The sequence below is a fragment of the Epinephelus moara genome, chromosome 21, assembly GCF_006386435.1.
Source record: "Epinephelus moara isolate mb chromosome 21, YSFRI_EMoa_1.0, whole genome shotgun sequence".
Classification (NCBI taxonomy): Eukaryota; Metazoa; Chordata; class Actinopteri; order Perciformes; family Serranidae; genus Epinephelus; species Epinephelus moara.
In genome coordinates this window covers 27622024-27641830 of record NC_065526.1, presented here as the reverse complement: position 1 = coordinate 27641830, position 19807 = coordinate 27622024, and the positions used below count along the sequence as shown (strand labels likewise).

General features: G+C 41.6%; 1 protein-coding gene across 1 annotated transcript in view; it reads left to right on the top strand.

Annotated features, from left to right (window-relative positions):
- The window catches only part of lig1 (ligase I, DNA, ATP-dependent), a 58441-nt gene that overhangs the window by 12791 nt on the left and 25843 nt on the right, over positions 1 to 19807 (top strand). Inside the window, exons 8-18 of the mRNA XM_050075051.1 lie at positions 2263 to 2355; positions 5632 to 5688; positions 6500 to 6558; positions 7108 to 7221; positions 7364 to 7530; positions 7912 to 7988; positions 8201 to 8292; positions 10618 to 10717; positions 10932 to 11017; positions 11950 to 12065; positions 15023 to 15118. Coding sequence (XP_049931008.1) covers positions 2263 to 2355; positions 5632 to 5688; positions 6500 to 6558; positions 7108 to 7221; positions 7364 to 7530; positions 7912 to 7988; positions 8201 to 8292; positions 10618 to 10717; positions 10932 to 11017; positions 11950 to 12065; positions 15023 to 15118 — 1057 coding nt within the window. The remainder of the gene's footprint in view (positions 1 to 2262; positions 2356 to 5631; positions 5689 to 6499; positions 6559 to 7107; positions 7222 to 7363; positions 7531 to 7911; positions 7989 to 8200; positions 8293 to 10617; positions 10718 to 10931; positions 11018 to 11949; positions 12066 to 15022; positions 15119 to 19807) is intronic.

Genomic DNA, 19807 nt, shown 5'->3' with positions numbered 1-19807 from the left:
TGTAGCTTTGGATTTTTTTCTTCCTCATTAATAAAACCCTTCATTTAAAAACTGCATTTTGCGTTTACTTGTGTTATCTTTGACTAATGTTTAAATTTGTTTGATGATCTGAAACATTTAAGTGCGGAAAACATGCAAAAAAGTAAGAAATCAGGAAGGGGGCAAACACTTTTTCACACCACTGTACAAGGCTGTTGCTGCAGCAGCCCGGGTTCGAATCCAGCCTGTGGCCCTTTGCTGCATGTCATCCTCTCTCTCTCTCCTTCTTTCACACTTACCTGTCCTGTCCATTAAAGGCAAAAATGCCCCCCAAAAATATCTTTAAAAAAAAAAAAAAGGATGTGGAGGATGGAGCAAAACCAGTTTGCAGCTGCACCTGGTGGAATTGTCCCCCCCAGGTCCCCTACAGTCAAAATGGTGATGATGACAATAAAATCTGCGACTAATTAATCTTGTTAAATGCCTAACTTTAGTGAATCATAATCTAACAAGTATAGAATTAATCTGCAGATGCACCAGTTCAAAATGAGATCAAACTTTTTTATGAATGTCAAAGGTCAAAATGTGGCCTGCAACAGATGGTAAGGCTTGTTGTTTTTTAGCCGAAATTATTTCCGGAAAACTTGGGGCCCCTACTGGACGGTCAAGAAAAGTGATAGTATAAAACAATCAATTAACCAGGTATTCCAACAATTACGAATCACCACAACCACAAAGTTTTTGAGCATACAGCCATAAATGTGCACACAGAATATATTAGACTGATTGGTCCAGTAGTTTGCAAGATTAGACAAACACACTCAACACACAATCCCCTCCAGGCTTGTGCCTGCTGGAGATAATTATACTCTAACTAGAAGGGCACTCAGAGAGCGCAGACCCCTGCTAAGGCCAAATGTCTTATCTTGCAGTGTTAACGAAAGTGAAAAATAATTTGTGTATCCACCCCTTGATGCGGATCTGTTGCAAAATTTAATGGGCTCTTCTTTGGCCCATTCTACACCCCCACCCAAGTTTCATGAAAATTGGGCTCGAAGTTTTGTCTTAATCCTGCTGACGAACAAACTGAGCCGAAAACATAACCTTATTGGCGGAGATAATGATAATAACAAGGGCACTAAGGTTCAAAACAGATCTTTGCACAGACAACATTTGGGGAATCAGATGGTGGATGTTCCTGAAATGCCAGAAATCCCTCCAGTTGTCCAACAGTCAAACTGAACATTATCGACGGCCAATCTAGCAGAAACTCCGCCTGACTCTAACATAGTTAAACCATGAAATTGATACAGGTTTAAAATCATTCCTCATCTGTACTGTGTCTGTCAAACACTAGTTATCAGGGTACAACAGGTTTCATAACACTGTCTTGTCAGGCATTTTTGATTGTTTATCATATTTTCTCAAGGATGTCTGCTCTTTCCTAAAAGAAAAAAAAATATCAAACTGTCCATTACTGTGTCTGTATTTGAAAGTAGTCATTAAAATATGAAGATTGATCGCCTCAGCTAAGGTAAGCACTCTCTACTGCTTTAAGCCAATCTGTTTCTGTATTCATTAATATTATTACCGTACCTTTACATTAATCGAGTCTGTCTTATGTAAAGCAGTGCGTCTATTACGTGTAAATAAACCAGCAGCAGAAGCAGCATTGCATTACTGTTTTGTCACTTTGAGGTCATGTTAACTGTTCCAGCCACAAACTATTTTTAGCTCTAAAAGAGAGGAAATGCATTTTTCATCCTCCAAACTATTTATTTTTTATCACTGCCTTGTATGCGACAGTGTGGGAGTTATAGGCGTTGCATACAAAAGAAAGTTTGCAGCTAGAGTACCTCTCCTTGTAATGAATTCAGAACATGATATTTTGTTTGACTCCAGTTTCTTGCACCTTGTGTAAGGAAAAGAAACACTTATAAGTACTGCAGTAAAAACCCTACTCCTAACCATCCTTATCTGTTGTTTGTGTACATTACCAACTTGGGAAGCACCCTTCTATTAAATACTTGTTCTAAGAAATACTGTTTTTTTTTTCTTTTAAGATAACTTTACTGTAGTTCTGCTTCTTTCAGTATGAAGCAACCAGTAAAGCCTTTTCCCAAAATGCTCATTACATTTCAGAGTATCTCATTGTTATGATAATAGTCTGCCTGACTTTCTGTCTACAAAGAGAAATGCGTTGGTTTCAGTGACTGTAGCAGCTGTCGCCATCTTTTAGTCAGACTCTTAATTTGCTCCATTTCTTATTGCGTTCTTCCTCAGTGAGTCAACCTCGGGACAAACGACGACAGACTACGATCCGTCCAGGCCGAACTATCATCCTGTGGACCACGCCTGCTGGAAGCAAGGCCAAAAGTAAGTACAGCTACTTTTACTCGCCTCTCACCTCTCACCTGAACAGCAGAAGTAGCAACCCAAAGTCTCAAATCTATTTCACCAACCTAGGGTTCCCAGTGGCTGTGACATTTTCGCAATAGGGTGGACTTTGATAGATTTTTGTGTGTGTGTGTGTGTGTGTGTGTGTGTGTGTGTGTGTGTGTGTGTGTGTGTGTTAAAGGAAGAGTGTGTAGAATTAAGTGGCATTTAGCATGAGAACTGCAGATTGCAACCAGCTGAAACTTCTCCCATGTGCCAAACGTGTACTCCTGGTTAGGATTCCCCCAGAATCCTCTGCAGAGGTCTCATTCTCTCCAAAAACAATCATACCTGATGTTTAAGCCTGATTCTGGTAGCAGATGCAAAACAATGTGAATAGCCCCGTCTAGAGCCAGTGATTGGTTTGTCTGTTCAGCACGACTGTGGAAACATAGAGGTGCAACATGGTGAACTGTGTGGATGAGGACCTGCTCCCTAGGTAGATATAAACAGGTCATTATAAGGTAACGAAAACATGATTATTCTTATTTTCAGGTGAAGAAAACAAACTTCTTATATTCTATTCCAATTCATTTCAAATTATCCCCTATATCTATGAACACACTGGACCTTTAACATGAGGCTACTATACAGGAATGTTCCATATATATTTTATCACTGATTTCTAAGGCAGTGTTAAATTTTGAGAGCTATTTTAGACTTAGTCTTGGTCTTGAGATGGAAAAACGTAGTTTTAGTCACATTTTAGTCATTTTTTCCTTCACAGTTTAAGTCTAGTTTTAGACGATGAAAATTCTTGACATTTTAGTAAGCTTTTAATCATTTATTTTCGTCAGTATGTGTTCTATGTTTTTATCTTTGAACTAGTCCAGTTGGGCTAAGTCATTTATCAGAAATCAGAGTCAAGGTGACAGGTTGTCTAAAAATTCCATTCAGACAATTTTTTCCTCAACCACAAATAATTTCTACACACTTACAAACTTGAATTTCTCCAGCAGAGTTTTTTATAAAAGGTTTCAGGGTTGATTTACAAGCACATCCTTACTAACCCTGTAGGGGTGTCTGGGGGCATGCTCTCCTGCGAGAAAATTTTGTATCTACTTGATTTAAAGGCATCAATCTGGTGAATTCTGAGAGCCAAGTTATGATGGCAGAATATGCCTAGATTTCAACATCTTTGTGCTTTTTATGTGTGAAAAATGTTCTATTTTTACTGATGAAAACACTCATGGTATGTTATGGTGAAGGGTTACACTTAAAATACGGCTAAGGATTAGTGGTTAAACATTTCAGTAATCAAAAGAAAAATGACTAACGTACTGATCTGCCTCTGGAGGACTATTTTATCATTTTAAATCATGTGCAGACAAAATATTCTTTTAAAACTCTGTCACACTCACAAACACAGTTACAGATACGCAAAACAATACAAAATACACAATATGAAAAGAAAACAAAAGGTAAGACTCAAATTAATTGCACACAAACAGACACAAATTACTGCTTTCCTCCTTCCCTCCCTTCCCCTCCCTCACGATTTGCAAGTACGGCACCCTTAGTCAGAGCATTTAATTTTATGCGGCTTTGGAAAGAAGATTTCATAAGCTCTCTGGTAGTTGAATGCCTCTAGGACAGGCCCATTTATGGCAACCCACTGGATCCGTCGGGTACCGGAGCTAATTGCGGCCATTCAAGTCAATGTAAGCTGCTCCACCAGAAGCAGCTCGGTGCTCCACTCTGCTAAAAATACGCGTCGATCCTATTTTTGACGGACGCCATGTGACGGCGCATCAATTTGCACAGACTAAATGAGTCAAACAGGAAGTCAGGTGCAGAAAAGATCAGAGTATCCGGTCAATTTTCAAAATAAAACACCCATGAAAACCCCGGATCGTATTTCACATCACTACATCAACATGATGTGACAAATAACTACCATGAGCCAAATGAGAAAGGAAAAAGTTTTCAGAGCTTACTTCAATAGTGAGTGGGGGTGATGATCACATCACAACAGTCTATAATCCAAAAGAAATCAATTTACCATTACATGAAATAATGAAAAGCAGAGAATTTTGATCTGGAACAGGAGAAAGTCAGGCTTTCTTTTTTCATTATCAAATAGTTGCTAATTAATTTTCTGTTGATTGACTAATTGGTTTATAAACTAAATGTTTCATCTCTTCTTATTTGGAGCAAAGGAAACACTTTGCACATCTATTGAAAAAGGTTTTGCCTGATGAAGGTCTAGTACCGAAACATCGCAAATAAATTATATATTGCAATTTAGACAGTGTGCGGGAGTCCTTTTGCAACTTTTTAATCTCTTTTTATTTGACATGTTGTTGCTGTAAGCCAAAAACCCTGTTATTGAAATTGTAAAAAATTTTGGCATATTTTGAAAGAATTCCAAACGCAGAAGTGTTTATTTGATTTCATCCTGTAGAGAAGAATCCTAAAGTAAAAACAAAATGCCAACAGGTTGCCCCATGATTGATGATTATGTTTTGTTTTTTTCTCGCCTTTTATGCAAACTGTTGAAGACACAAGCCTGGTTTTCTCTGTACAACCTTCCAGAGTCAAACATTAAATAAACTCAGAAGAAATAAAATTTTCAGACCAAGGAAGTGCTCTGACTTGGTAATGGAGAGTCATGGAAAAATCATGGGATTTTACACCAAGGCCGTGGTGCAAGTCAAGCTGCTTAGACTCAGGTCAGCTACTTTGTACATGATGTGTTTCATGTGTATTTTAGCCTGCTTTGGGAAGCAGAAGTCCCAAGTTGACTGCTTCTGAGCAGTTGAAGGTTTACGTCAGCCCTAGAATTCACTTTCAAATGCGTTTCTGTAATTGAATAAACATTTTGTCTCTCAGATCTTTTCCGATTGCAAACAAAACCCATCTGCTTGGGAATATTTGAAATGCATTTAAATCTCATGGTACGACTATAGAAATGTCTCTTTGGAGGCTTTTGTTCTAAAACGTCTTGTCCTGTTTGTTTCCCCCCATATGGAGCGAGATTTTTTTTGTGCATCAAACGTCAATGTAAGGACACATTTTCTCCCAACATGGCAGCTCTGACCTTTGTCCTCCCCGCTGTTGCTTTAATGGAGTTTTCATAACCCTCAATCAAAGCTCCTTCTACTGTTGCACTAATTGCGAGCTGCTCCGAACAGCTGAGTCAGTTAAACGCTGTGAATTTAAAAATCTGTCAGTGTGAATGCTTCGCCTGCTGACTATGTGCTCATCACTCTCCAGAGTGCCGTACTTGGCGGTGGCTCGCACCTTTGAGAAGATTGAAGAGGACTCTGGCAGGTAAGAGCTCCATATGGAGGAAAAGGTGTTTCTGTTTTTTTTTTTTTGTTTGTTTTTTTCTTTCTTTTTCCCCAAACGAGGTAAACACCATTTGGGAGAAAGTGATCGCTACTCTGTTCAAAGGATATAGTATATACCAAAGCATTTTTACAAAATTACCACTCAGGCTTCTGCTGGGAATTTCTGGCATATAATTAGAGAAGTGAGTTCCAGCCAGGGAAAGTGAGGAAATTGCATTAATTTTCTGGGGAGGGCAGGGAACATGAAATGAAAGTCTACAATTAGGTCACTTTCTAGGAATGCTCAAGAATGTATTTTAACAACTTTTTTCACACTTGGGCTCCATTTAATTATGGTTTTCAGCTTTTATTCTGCGGAACCTTGGCTGATGACTTATTTAACACTTGAGCTGAGAAATGACTAGAAACCGACAAGAACTGGAAATTTTGCTGAAGAAATTGATTGATGTGATGTGATTTTTAGCTTTATGAATCCAGATCAGACATTTTAAAGGATGATTCGCAACTTAAGTCTCTTGCCAACAAATTGAAAACACCTTTACAGACTTTCTTTTTGCCTTTTGAGGATATTGAATGACAGACGTCCCAGTGATGACTTTTATTTTTCCCACCCACTCCAACTGATGTATAGTATTTCATAAATGAACTGTTCATCTGCCTCCCGAGCTCCCATTTCCGATTAAAACCTCCAGACAAATCTCATTTCCCGCCTCCCAGTATTTACAGGATGGCTTTAAAATTCGTTTAACTCGTCTTCCTTGTCTCAAAGCAATCCTGTTGTCATTTCCCAGGCTGAGAAACATTGAGACGCTGTCGAACCTGCTCCGCTCCGTGCTGCTGCTCTCTCCAGGTAAATGGTATTTTATCTCTCCCATAATGCATGCTGATGTAGCTACACAGGCAGCTGGCTGCCAGCCACTCTATCAAGGAGATGATGATGAAGCCAGGTTGCACATAAAAGTGGGAGGATGAGTCAGTTCATTGATGTGTGTGTGTGTGTGTGTGTGTGTGTGTTGGTATGTGTATGAACCTCTACCTGTGGGATTCTGATAGTGTGTATGTCATTGTGTGTGTCTCTGAGCCTCTGTTTTTGTTGGCTGGTATTGTCTCGTGTGTTTTTGTCTTGAGTGTGTGTTTCTGTGTCTGTATGTTCATGTTTGTGTGTGTGAGTGTGTCTTTCTATGTGTTTGGTTGTGTCTGTCCATATGTCCTTGGTTTTGTGAGTCTGCGTGTGTGAGATTGGTGCTGTCTCAGAGTTTAGTGTGTGTAGTGGTGTTCTTATTTGTGTGTCTGTGCTTCTTTCTGTAGTCCTGTACTCTAGTGTGTATGTGTGTGCTCTATCAATGCACGCTTATGTTTCCTGTGTGTAGTAAAATACGTGTGTGTATTCTTTTTCTAGACGACCTGTTGTGCTGTGTGTACCTGTGTTTGAACCAGCTGGGTCCTGCCTACCTGGGGATGGAGCTCGGTGTTGGAGAAACGGTGCTGATGAAAGCTGTTGCTCAAGCAACTGGTAATGGGCGAAACACACACAAACCTAACCATTCATTTGCACCCAAATGCTTGTGCATTCTCAGCCTAACTGCTAATGCCACCCTTCTCTACTCATCAGCCAGCGAGGCGGCTGCTATTTACCGTCTCGCTCTTGTTTCCAGGGCGACAATTGGACAAAATCAAGGCAGAGGCGCAGGAGAAAGGAGATTTGGGCCTCGTGGCCGAGAGTTCCCGTAGCAACCAGCGCACGATGTTCCAGCCGGCCAGTCTGACAGCAGGGGGCGTGTTCAGGAAATTGAAGGAAATCGCCAGCATGAGTGGGAACTCGGTGAGGCAGGGAATAACATTTTCATTAGGGGAAAGCAGTCCTGGGCAAATATTGTTTTCACTCTATTTGGCTCTCAGCATATGGGTCAGGGAGGGAAAATAAAGGAAATGTTAACATGATTGTTTATCGAACTAGGAATTATTTGTTTATTTGTCTTGAGAAAGAGCAGAGTAATCTTTCAGCCTTTGAATAAGTCGTCACCTGGCTGGAATCTCTCGAGCAATTAGTTCCTTTTTCATCTGCGTTGCTGCTGGGTCTTTTTTTTTTTTTACGCTCTGGATTGAACATGGAGTTTATACTCGCTAGTGACCTCAGTCTTTTTGCATTCTGTCTCTTCTCGCTGTTCCTCTGTGAATCTCAATTTCCTCCCGTCTGCCTCAGGCCATGAATAAGAAAATCGACATCATCAAAGGCCTCTTTGTGGCATGCCGCTTTTCCGAGGCCCGCTACATAGTCAGGTAAAATAACACTCTCTCACACACATACACAGACAGACAGGCTTGGCTGCGTGTGTGACCGCAGGCACGCACATCCTTGCATGTATATACGCACACATAGCACAGTTTCACTTTAACTCCTTGCGTGTATGTTCAAGCATGTAGCATTTGTCATGGGCAGCAGGTGCAAACAGGCGTCAGCGCTGATGCTGTCTTGTGGTTTTGATTGACAGGTCCCTGGCTGGTAAGCTGAGGATCGGCCTGGCTGAGCAGAGTGTCCTATCAGCGCTAAGCCAGGCTGTGTGTCTGACCCCCCCTGGACAAGGTAATCTTGAATTTAAAAGCATAGGTTTACATTTTTTCTGGTCTGTCTTAAAACAGTAGTCAGATGCCCATGTGTATATTGAACCAGTGTTCGCTTCTGTTCATACTCTTCAAAAGAGATCCTTTCTAAAGCAACTCCAGTGTAAGTGATAGACGATAAATCTACACTCCTTGTTCTGAAGTTAACATCACGCTTCAACAGTCAGAGCTAGACAAGTGAATACCTTTCAAAGTTAAAGTACAAAATCCCTCTTCGTGTTACAGTCCCACTACCACACCTCAGCAGGGAAACACTGTCCGTAAAAACACAAACAAAACAGGAAGGAAATTCTAAAAAGGTCGTATCTTTGGAAGACATAATGGGTGTTCCTTGAGACTAATTTCCCTGACTTTTAAATGGAAGTTGAAACTTAGACTAATTAACTAGTCTAAAAGTAAGAAAACACTCAAATCAAAATTGCGCACAAATCTATTAAAGGCACTATATGTAAGAATGTGGCCAAAACGGTTACTGCACTCAAATTCAAAATACTGCCGCGAGTCGTGTCCGCCCCCCCTCCCCTACAGATTCGAGGTTGCTGGACAGCGGCACGCTGGAGACTGATTTGTTTGCCCACGGGCGGCTGCCGTGGCAGGGCCACGTCGCCATGTCCTTGATCTTCGGTTTTCCAGCGGACCGTTCGAGCAAGTTCCGGCTTCTCTGCTGCTAACGCTGCTGCTGGGATACAGCTGAGGAGGAGCCGGCTGCTAATGCTATGTACCGGGACACTGCTAACGTTGCTGTCGGGATACAGCTGAGGAGGAGCCGGCTGCTAATGCTATGTACCGGGACACTGCTAACGCTGCTGCCGGGATACAGCTGAGGAGGAGCCGGTTGCTAATGCTATGTACCGGGACACTGCTAATGCTGCTGTAGCTCAGTCGTAACTGTAACTGATGCTGAGACTCTCCTGACTGCGTGACTGGTAGACGGCGGTGGGTGGTGCAACAGGCCAAAACACAAATTCAAATCGTTGATAATCAGAACCCCTGGTCTTGCATGTCGATTGAAACTCCTTCCCTTTTTCGCTGCGTATCTTAATACTAAGTCTACCCATCTTGTAATTCTGGTGCCTACTAGCGAGGATAGCAACATTTATTCGTCTAGTCGACTTATCGCACACATCCAGAGTAGATATGCACTTTAATTGTCAAACTCAAACCACTGAAACCTCATATTATTGTATTGGGGATTTTGTCCCCATCTCTAGAAACCATGTCGTTTCACTTAGTTTACTTAGTTACATTACATTTGCTGCCTTTTATATGATTTTATTTTGATATTTCTGTACTTGTTGCATCAGGAAATCATTGCTTGTAAAATTGAAATAAAAGAAACAACCAGGAAGTCGCACTAAAGGAGAGGAAGGTGGAGTGTACTAGCACATCATAATAACTTTTATTTATGAAACACTTGTTAACACCGTGTTAAAATATTCTCTCAAACTCTTGTCATGAATATTCATGCAATAGAGCTTTCATAGACCAAATTTGAGACGGTTAATGTACAAACCGAACCACGATATGACCAAACGTGGCCCTCTAAAACACCAACAAAAAGGCACTCTTGTGGTTCCTAATTGGGGGTTTGAAATCGACACATCTTCTCACCAATATGCTAAATTCATCAGTTCATTTCAGTTTTGACAGTCTTTTTCACACCACCTGCTTTCAGCACTGATCCGACCTGCTCTCACCAACACCACCTACACCAAATTAAATAAATTCATCCCCGACTTATTAGTATTCGTGGCTTACTCACGACTGGAGGTATGCTTTAATAAGAGTCAATTAGACCAGAGGCTCGGTGGGGAAATTTGCATTGATCTGTGGTCTGGTCTGGAAATGTTTTTCTTAGCATTTTTATTTATTTATTTAACCATTATTTAATCAGGCAGATCAACTAAGAGCAAATTCTTTGTACGGCTGAAGTGGATCTTTACAATGAATAATTTTAATGAATAAGTATTCTGTCATATTTATATTATAATTATTAATGTTTATTTGGGAAACATGATGTTTAATTTGGCCTTCAATCTTCCGTATTATCTTCACATTTTAACCACGGTCGGACTGAAATTAAATCTTTAGGTTGAGTTCACCCAATGTTGTGTACAGCTGCACGTCAGTGTTTTCCACAAGTAATTTCTCCGCTGTGAGTCTTGTAAATTTCCTGGCCTTTGAAGTTCCTCTGAACTTTTATCCAACAAATGTTCAGTCAAACAAATGTTCAAACACTTACACAGATCTGTTTGAAATGCATTTTTTTTCCCGTCCCTCCTTATAGGTTTCCCTCCCGCTGTGATCGACGCAGGGAAGGGGATGAGCGCTGAGAGCAGGCGGGCGTGGATCGAAGAGAAGAGTCTCATTCTCAAACAGACTTACTGGTAACTGAAGCCTAAACAAACCCCCCTCGTTTAACTTTGCAGTCTGTCCTCGGCGCCACCACAATGCCTCATCCACCTTAAGCCCCGTCCCTCATTCTCTCTCACTCGCTCTGCTCACTTTCATTCTGGATGATATTGATTTCTTTTCTTTTTTGTTTTTCTTCCCAAATACCCTGCTTCATCTCCCACTCACTCCCCACGCTCTCCCATCCAGCGAGATGCCCAATTATGACGTCCTTATGCCCGTTCTGCTGAAAGAAGGCATAGACGAGCTGCCCAATCACTGCAAGCTCACTCCAGGTAAGCAACCAATCAGGAGGCAGAACTGCTGTAAGATCCCAATTGGTGACTGGTGTGTGTTTATTGATCCGCTCAGTGGAGGTGAGTCAGTTATTTTAGTTGAGTCATTTATCACAGAAAGATAAAAGATAACAGTAAACCAAGGATTAGCTCCCAATTACACTGTTGTCAAGCTATTTGTGATAAGGAGCCTTGGCACCAAGGTAGAAAATTAATACCGCCATCTGAACACGACTAAATTGGGAAACAGAATTGGCTGTTGTTGGTCAGTTAGACAAATCTAGCAGCTATTCTGGCAGGTAAACAATCGTTATTCAGAGGGCTGTTCACTTCTGAAATGTGAGCTAGTTAAAGGAGCTGGTGGATTTTTGGGCAACTCCAGCCAGTTTGGACAAAACGTTACTGTCCTGTCATATCTGGCTCTGTGAGCTCCAATTAAAGGAATTTGTTTGGTATGTTTCATTATATCTCTCCTCTGCTGCTTTTGAAGCTTAACTTAGCAGCGCAGCCCAGGGGGATGTGAGTCAAAGAACTTTCATATTAGGGCCAAATGAGAATGCAAACAAACTCATTTCAAGTGTGGTTTTGTCGTAGAAAGAGTTGTGGGTGTGATGCTGATGTGTCATGTGGGAACTTGCCATTGAAGCAGATTTCACAGCTTCTGGGTTTTGTTTTTTTTTTCCTCGCAAATGGATCCGAGATCTGCCTCGCTCTCGTAACCTGCAGGCCTGTTAGTGAGTGCCCCGCCCCTCCTCCTCTCCACAAAGTGACAAATGAAGAAAACTTCTCTGGGCGAACTCGCAATTAGTTTCCCAACTGTTTAGAATTCATGAAAAATGCATGACGATATTTCTTTGTGTTAGTTGCTTTGGTGTCCTGCTGTTTTTCTACCCTTGCTTTGTTGTATTCTTTCACCACCTTTCTTCTCCCAGGTGTACCGCTGAGACCCATGTTGGCTCACCCCACCAAGGGTGTCGGCGAGGTGATGAAGAAATTTGACGAGGCGGCGTTCACCTGCGAGTACAAATACGACGGAGAGCGTGCACAGGTGTGTGTGGATGCGTGTTTGTGTGCCCGTAGCCGGTGAAGTGACAAAGTGCAACTGTTTGTTTTTCTTGCGTTTGGCACCGAACATATGCCTGCTGAATTTTGTATGCATATACCTTTCGGCTGTGTTCTTTGAGTATGAGGTATTGCTGTTTTGTGACTCCCGCTGCGTGTCGACTGTGTGCAAACATGGGGTTTTGGTACAGTGTGTGTATGTGTGTCTGTCCCTATTCTTTTAAGATAAACAGTAGTGCTGCTTTCGCCCTGGGCCTGTAGGCAGAGAAAGCTACTTCTGCCATTGTGGACCAGGGAGAAGGAGGGGGTGGGGTGAGAGATGGGGAGAGGTGAGGAAAGAGGCTGGAGACAGTGATGGCAAGACACACAAGAGAGGGAAAGGGAACACGGAGACAGAACGGGAGACAGCAGAGGGGCTGAGGAAATTTCGAGAGAGAGAGACGTAAAGAGACACAGCAAGAGAGAGATTGTAATGTAAACCCCTCCAGCTGTATTGTTAATTTTGGACAGTCATGCCAATAAAGTGCCTTTGAACTGAGCTGAATTGAGAAAAAGGGAGATGAGCAGAGAAACAGAAAGAGAGAGAGAGAGAGAGAGAGAGAGAGAGAGAGAGAGAGGGAGGGAAAGAGGATGGAGGCAGAGTGAGAGAACCCCATGACGTCCTCCTCTTCACTCTCCCTCTCACTCTCTCTGGTCTCACTGCAGTAGAGGTTACCTCTTACAGCCAGCAGAGGGACTCTTGGTACACCGCTCAGTTAAACGCTCCCCCTGTGTGTGTGTGTGTGTGTGTGTGTGTGTGTGTGTGTGTGTCTTTGTGTCTTTGTGTTCAGATTTTGTGAGACGCCGTAAGAAAGAGCGCATCTACGTGTGTGGCATTTGATGAATCAAAATAACTGCATGTATTCATGGTAGTGTGTGCCCCATCCAATCATTCATGGAAGTGATTGTGTGTGTATTTCTTTGTATTTTATGAGTGTATTTATCAGACGATGCTCATTGCTCAATAGAACAGAAAGAGCAAGAAAATGTAAATGAGCAGGAGTTCGCCTATTTGTTGTCCCTGTAAGTGTTGAAAATGCACCGTAAAATGGAATTTAACAACATACCTTGTAAAGTTAATATATAGAAAGTACAAATATTGTGCACAAGACGGTACAGCACGATAATCCCACTGTTAATCACATGGTAGTGGGATACAGTCACATTTAGAAATGGCAAATTATTAAATAAAGAAAATAACCGAGGATAACGGGACAAAATAATGACTACTCATATCATATGGTGTACATTTTTAGTCACCCAAATCTCCAGCTGGCCAGTAAAGGAGCGGAAAATATACAGTTCTTTAACACCTAATTTCTACTTGTCATGTGAATGCATTTTATTGACCAAACAACTAATTGATTAAGCTAGAAAATAGTAAACAAAATCTTAGTTGCAGCCCTGGTATGCTGATCAACCACCAACTCACCCTCTTTTCACCGACTCAGAAGGAAAAGGACAGAGCCCACCTTCAAAGTGAAAGGTTCCAGCTTCACCTGTATTCAGAAAACCATATTTAGATACAGAATGATCTTTATTGTTGCTGTCAGATTGGACACTAAAGTCCTTAGTGATTGTTTACTGCATGTACGACACACAAGTCGTGAATAATTTTTAATTTAATCGGTTGGGGTCCAACTTGTAGTCTGCTAGGTCACAGCAAGTTCGCCTGATCAAATGGCTGTGTCCAAAGGTTGTCCATCATTTTGACAGATTTAGAACACTGAGGGCAAGTTAACGTAACTTAAAGTAATTCACACCCCTGTCCACTTAGTGGCATGTGCATATTAGCTATTGTCTAGTCTTATCTTTGATCTCACGTGCATGACCTTGTTGTCTAGCTGGCTTTCGCCATTGCATTGATGAGCTATTGCTACATCCCGTTGTTACATAATGTCACGGCAGCTGATTGTCCAATGTTTCTTTGCTTGGTCGGTGTCTCTTTTCTCTCCATGCCCTTATAAACTGGGGTGTAGTGCTGCAGTATACAGCAGAACAATGCTCTGCCACGCTTTTCCTCCAAGTGAAGATATAGAATATTCGTAGTTTGCACGATCTGTTTGAAAGTAACATACATTCTTTAAGCGCTTAAAGATCCAATCAACTCTAAAGTGTATGTTGTTCAAGCGAGCCAATATAAACAAATGGAATGGGCAAAGTTGTCATGTTGACATTTAAGGTATGTTGATTGATTAACGACTTCAACTTACATATTGAGTAAAAAAACATGCCACCTTACAAGTTGCTGGGAGCTTCTGGAAGTAGCCCTTTAGCAACACAGTGAATTAAATGTGTTCTCAGTCTATAGCTGCTAACTGTTAACTAGTAAAGATGAAAAAGCTGTAAAATGTCCTTTAATTTTATTGTTATAGGTGACTAGTGTATGTGAAATTGCCATTGTAGGAACAGGGATTACGTAACCTTCAAAACGAGCCACGCAGGACGTAGATGCACAGCAGTACTTAAACAAACACTACACTCCGTCTTAGAAAGGCATAATCTATGAGCTTGTTTTGTATATTAATTATTAAAATATGAAAATGAATGAATGAAAATTAAATGTATCTTATCACTTATAGAAATTAAAATGACATGTCATAATAGATTATGACGGAATTTTTACGCCCCTGTCTGTCAAAATGACAATGAAAAGGTCTAATGCCACCTCTGAGTCTGGTCGTGACATATTGTGCACTGGCAGTGAATTTAATTTCTTGTCTCCTGTGATTAGATGGCTTTTTCTGTCTTCAATACGTGTATCATTCACATATCCATCTATCAGACTTTATCATCCAGTCTCAGCTTTGACTTTCAATATGAACGCTGACTAGTTTGAATTTTGTTTTTTCGATTTTGTGTCTGCTTAATGTATTGTATTGTGCTTTTTATTTCCCCCCACAGATTCACATTCTAGAGAATGGCGAGGTTCGAATATTCAGCCGCAACCAGGAAGACAACACCAGCAAATACCCCGATATCATCTCTCGCATTCCCAAGGTAAAACACTTGAACACATAGAGCGCTGCAGCTCAGCCCTGTGGGAGAGAGGAGAGTCAGTCTGAGCTTTGATTGTCAAATGAGGGCTTTTACAGCGGTGCGGATAACAACGGCACACATTTATTTCTCTTCGCTCTTGTCTTTCATTTTACCTATTTTTCACAACCTGTCTCTCATCTGTCTGGTTTCCATGTGCCCACTCCTCCTACCTGACACTCTGTCTCCATTTGAAACCTCTCCAAGTTTATTTGTTTCTTTGCTTGTCCTTACCCTTTCTTGTCCTCTCGTCCCCCTTCAGTTACAAGAGCTCCCACTGGCCATTTCCTTTCTTTTTATTTTAATTTAGAGAGATGTCTGCTGAGGATGGAAATATGAAACCAGCTTGTCAGGAAACTGCATCTCTCTAACAGATAGCAGAGACACTGGTTGTTTAATTGCAGCTGTGGGTAGGCTTGCCAAATTAGCGAGCTTCTGCTTGCGTGGGGAGAGAGGAAGAGATCACCAGCACCTGAAGGTTTGGCAGTTGGCCTGGGGTTATCTGAGCGCGCTCACTACCTTGGCGCCTGCTGTGTGTTTTTCTGCTTTAGTCAGGATCTGCAATGACGTACCAAAAAAAAAAAGCTGCTCTCTCCACTCACTGCTATCTCGTTCACTGTTGTTGTTGTTGTTTGTGTCAAGGTTGTCATGAGTTGTCACAGATGACACTTTAGAATAGTTTGGAAGTAAGATACGTGTTGACTCTATTTCCTCGTTTACAAAATTGGGTGAAGATGAGAGGGAGAAGAAAAAAGTGCAGCAAAGGAGGTGTTAAGCAAAATAACCAACATGCAACTTGCTGACATGGGGATGTTTTTTCATGCGCCCAGTATTGGCATTTTTTCATGTTGTCGCTCACTTTTTTTCATAGATATCCTCCTTATTTATTTGTTTACTCATCACTTCTACAGCACTATCAGAGCTGTGTTAAATTATAGATGCTTCTTGTTCATGTTAGAAGCTTTCCACTGGTGGGGCACTCTTGTGGCTTAGAGGTTTAAGGCACTGACTACGATTAGCAATGCCCCTGGTTTGAGTCAGGTCAGGGACTTTTGTTGCATGTTGTTCTCCATCTTTCTCTCTTCTTATTTCCTTTATTCCTGTACTGTCATCTTTCTAATAAAATCATAAAAATGCATACTAACCAAGTGGCATTCTCGGGCTGAAAAAATTTAGCCAACTCAAAAAGTGCCAGAAACTGCATTTCCTCAAATGGCCACTTGAGGCTGACTCCAGAAGACAGTCAATCCCCATAGACCCCCATGTTAAAATGCCCAATTTTAAGGCAGAAGAACATGTTTACAGCCTGGTACAAAAACAGTTTTGGGCTTTATAGCTAATTTTAACACTAACGACAACGGTACAGGGGGTAATATTTTATATAAAGCTCACCCGTTTAAATGTATTAAGGCTTAAAGTTGCACATAATTAAGAGTGGTCTGCTTTGAGTGACAGGCTGTCTGCTGATTGTGTCCTCGGCTTCTATGTCTAATCCATGCCTTGCATCTCAACGGTGCCAGACTCTCAGCCACAGTTGGTCACATCTGGCTCCACAAATGCCGGAATGCCGAACTTGAGGCTTCAAAAAATGAGATGGGTGACATCATTGTAGTCTATAGCCCCTTTTACACTGCCAGATTTTTGGCAACTGTTGGGCCGTTTTGCAGGCAAGCTGCGAGCGTTTAGACGCACAGAGCCTGATTGGTGAGTTGATCCGAAGTGGCGGTGGACTGATAGCAGGAATTAGCGAGCAGCTAGTAGCAAGAGGGAAACACAAACCTGACAGACACTGTAAAGATGAGCAACTGAGGAGACAAGGAATTACGCGCCCTCCTTGCCCTCGCAAACAAAGAGGCCATTAACCGTCAGATGACGGGGACTGTGAAGGACGGGCCGACTTACGAGAGAATCGCCAAAGGACTGACCAGCCGCGGCTTCCCTCAAAGTACGTCACTGTTTACGTCACACGCTGAGCTACACGTTTTGTTACTTGCTCACGCCCCCCCACTGCCCTGAAAAAGGCACATTCTGTATAAACAAAAATAGGTAGGCGGCATTTCGCAGCACTCCCCGATTTTGTTTTAATACTGCCAATGCTGAACAAAGACTGATTGGGCTTTCCTGCAAATTTGCACAATTCCTGTTTAAAAAGGGCTTTTGATACCAACGGGAGACTTTTATCATGAAGTAGCCACAGGATATGCAATGTATTTGTCATCCAGTTAGCCTTGTCCGTTCTGCCACAGTTTGAAAAAAGTTGGTCCTCACAATAAGATGGAATTATTTGGCATTATTTGTTGCGTGGATGAGTTGTTGATATTGCTGTGGTGAAGAGGAAACAACAGCCAGAGAGAGATTTTAGAGATGCTCATTCTGCAGTTGGCGGGAACACGTACTCCTCATTCAGGTAATAGGCTTCCTTCACCCTGCCCTGCTGTCTTGTGGAAAAGCAACAGCTCTGTGCCAGCATGACTTGAACGGCTGCGGTTGCTCACAGCTTAGCTCAGCGGAAAACCTCCCCACACTATTGAGAAACAGTGTTGGGTCATGCCAGCAAATGAAAAGTTTACTTTTTCAGTGCTACTTGCCCCTCCTTTCATTTTTATCTTTCTTTCTGTCTCCCTCACACACTGTATCGCATCATTTCACACAACATCTGCCCTCTCAAGTCTCTCTCACACTGGCTTTCATCTCTCTGTTTTTTTTGCTCCTTCTCTTATCAGAACTTTAAAAGCTACATGGCTCTTTGTCTCTCACTCTCACCTTTATTGCACTCTCTGTCCACCCGTCTCCTTCTCATGTCTCTCCGTCTAATCATCTCTCCACCCTTTCTTCTTCATTACTTCTTGATGATACCTGTTCGTTCCCCTCACAACTCGCTGCTCTCTCTTCACCTCTCTTTCTCCTCACTCTTGTCTTATTCATTCTTGTCTCTCCCTCTTCCTCTCATCTTTTTTCAGCACTTTGATACCGCCTGCCTGCAATTTTACCTTTTTTTGGTCCATCTCTCTGCCTCTTAAACCTTTCCCCTCTCACCACTCCTCTGCCTCTGCCTCTACACTCCTTACATACTCATTCTTGCTATTTTTCTTCATTGCCTGTCGATGCTCCTGACTGCTGTCTTCTCTCACCTTTTTTTGGTTTTGCTTTCACTTCCTCTTTATCCCCATCTCCCATCTCACCGTTTGTCTTTTGCACCCCATTTCCACACCCCACCCTCCTTTTTAAAAACCTTTTTTTTCACTGTTTTCTCTTGCTCCTCTCCATTCTTCTCATTCTTTCTACACTGCTTAACCCATATTTCTTGTCATTTGTTTTGCCTCCCTCCTTTGCTGTCTCTCACCTTTCTTTCCCACCATTAAGTCACCAAAACTGCAAGGTTTCAGATAAAAAAAACAACAGTTAAACAGTGAGAAGTTTAGGTGTTTGTGCTTTATTTGCATGTCTTAAGAAAGACCCAGCATTTCTAAGCAACGGCATCATTTTATTTGATATGAGCTTGAAACAACTGTCTTGTGCTTATTTAATGTGTGACCATTATTTTATGACATTTAATCTTCCAGGATTGTGCTATGAAAATAGCCCGTGTTAGTTGTTTTTAAATGAAGCTTTCATTAAGGAAATCGATTGCTTATCATAAACATGGCAGACAATTGATTAAAGAAATTGCTTAAATTATAATTTGCATTCTTTAATCCCGACATCGTGTTGTCATGGCTGCGTCTGTGTGTGTCAACACATTCTCATCAACACAATACATGAACAATGCCTGAGTGAAACTTCACACTAACCCACATTGCCTGCATAGAGGAGATGGTCTGATTAGATTTTACAGCACCTTGCTGCATTATTTTGCATATTAATAAGGGAAATCTCATTTTCCCGAAGCCACCATAGCACCTTTATGCTTCTAATTATGAATTGATATTAATACATTAACTCATTAATATTAATACAAATACATTAATTAATGTATTACTTAGCCTAATGACCTTGTGAGTATAAATGGGTCTGTTCTATATATTTGACTGTTTCCAAACAGCCTGTCACTAGGCTTGCCACAACAGTCAGTGTTACTAGTGATACACGGTGTGCGGGCATACCCCGATAACGTTTCACACCGCCCCCACCGCCTCGGCTCTGTACAGCAACAGCAGCAGAGCCGCAGCACAGATTAGCAGGAGTCAGATTTCACTTATCACCTGACAAGAAATTTGACTGATAAGACCTTGGTGGAGGATTTGGTGTCAAAGCAAAAAGCAAGAGTGCCTATTTGGCAATACTTCTGATTTGAACCCAGTGCTAATAGGGAACCTGATAAGATAAATTAGGGAAAAGGAGTTGGTTAACATCGCTATTAAGTTAGAGATGTGGAGCCTGTCGCCTCCAGCTCTTCATCTAACAGCTCACTTTGATTGCTGAGTCTTCTATTACTCCCTGCAATATTTCAAACTGAGGTGCTGTCAACAAATGCTGAAAAGAAAATTGTCTTGTTTTGTAGATGCATTTTTGACAAATGATAGCGGTCGTGCTAATCTTACTGACAAACAGATTTCATTTCCTGTGACTGCTTCACAGTAAAAGTCGACTTGTGTTTTGCCAGTTAAATGTGTTTAACATGAAGTTCCAGCAGTAGGAAATGTTTGGCTTACA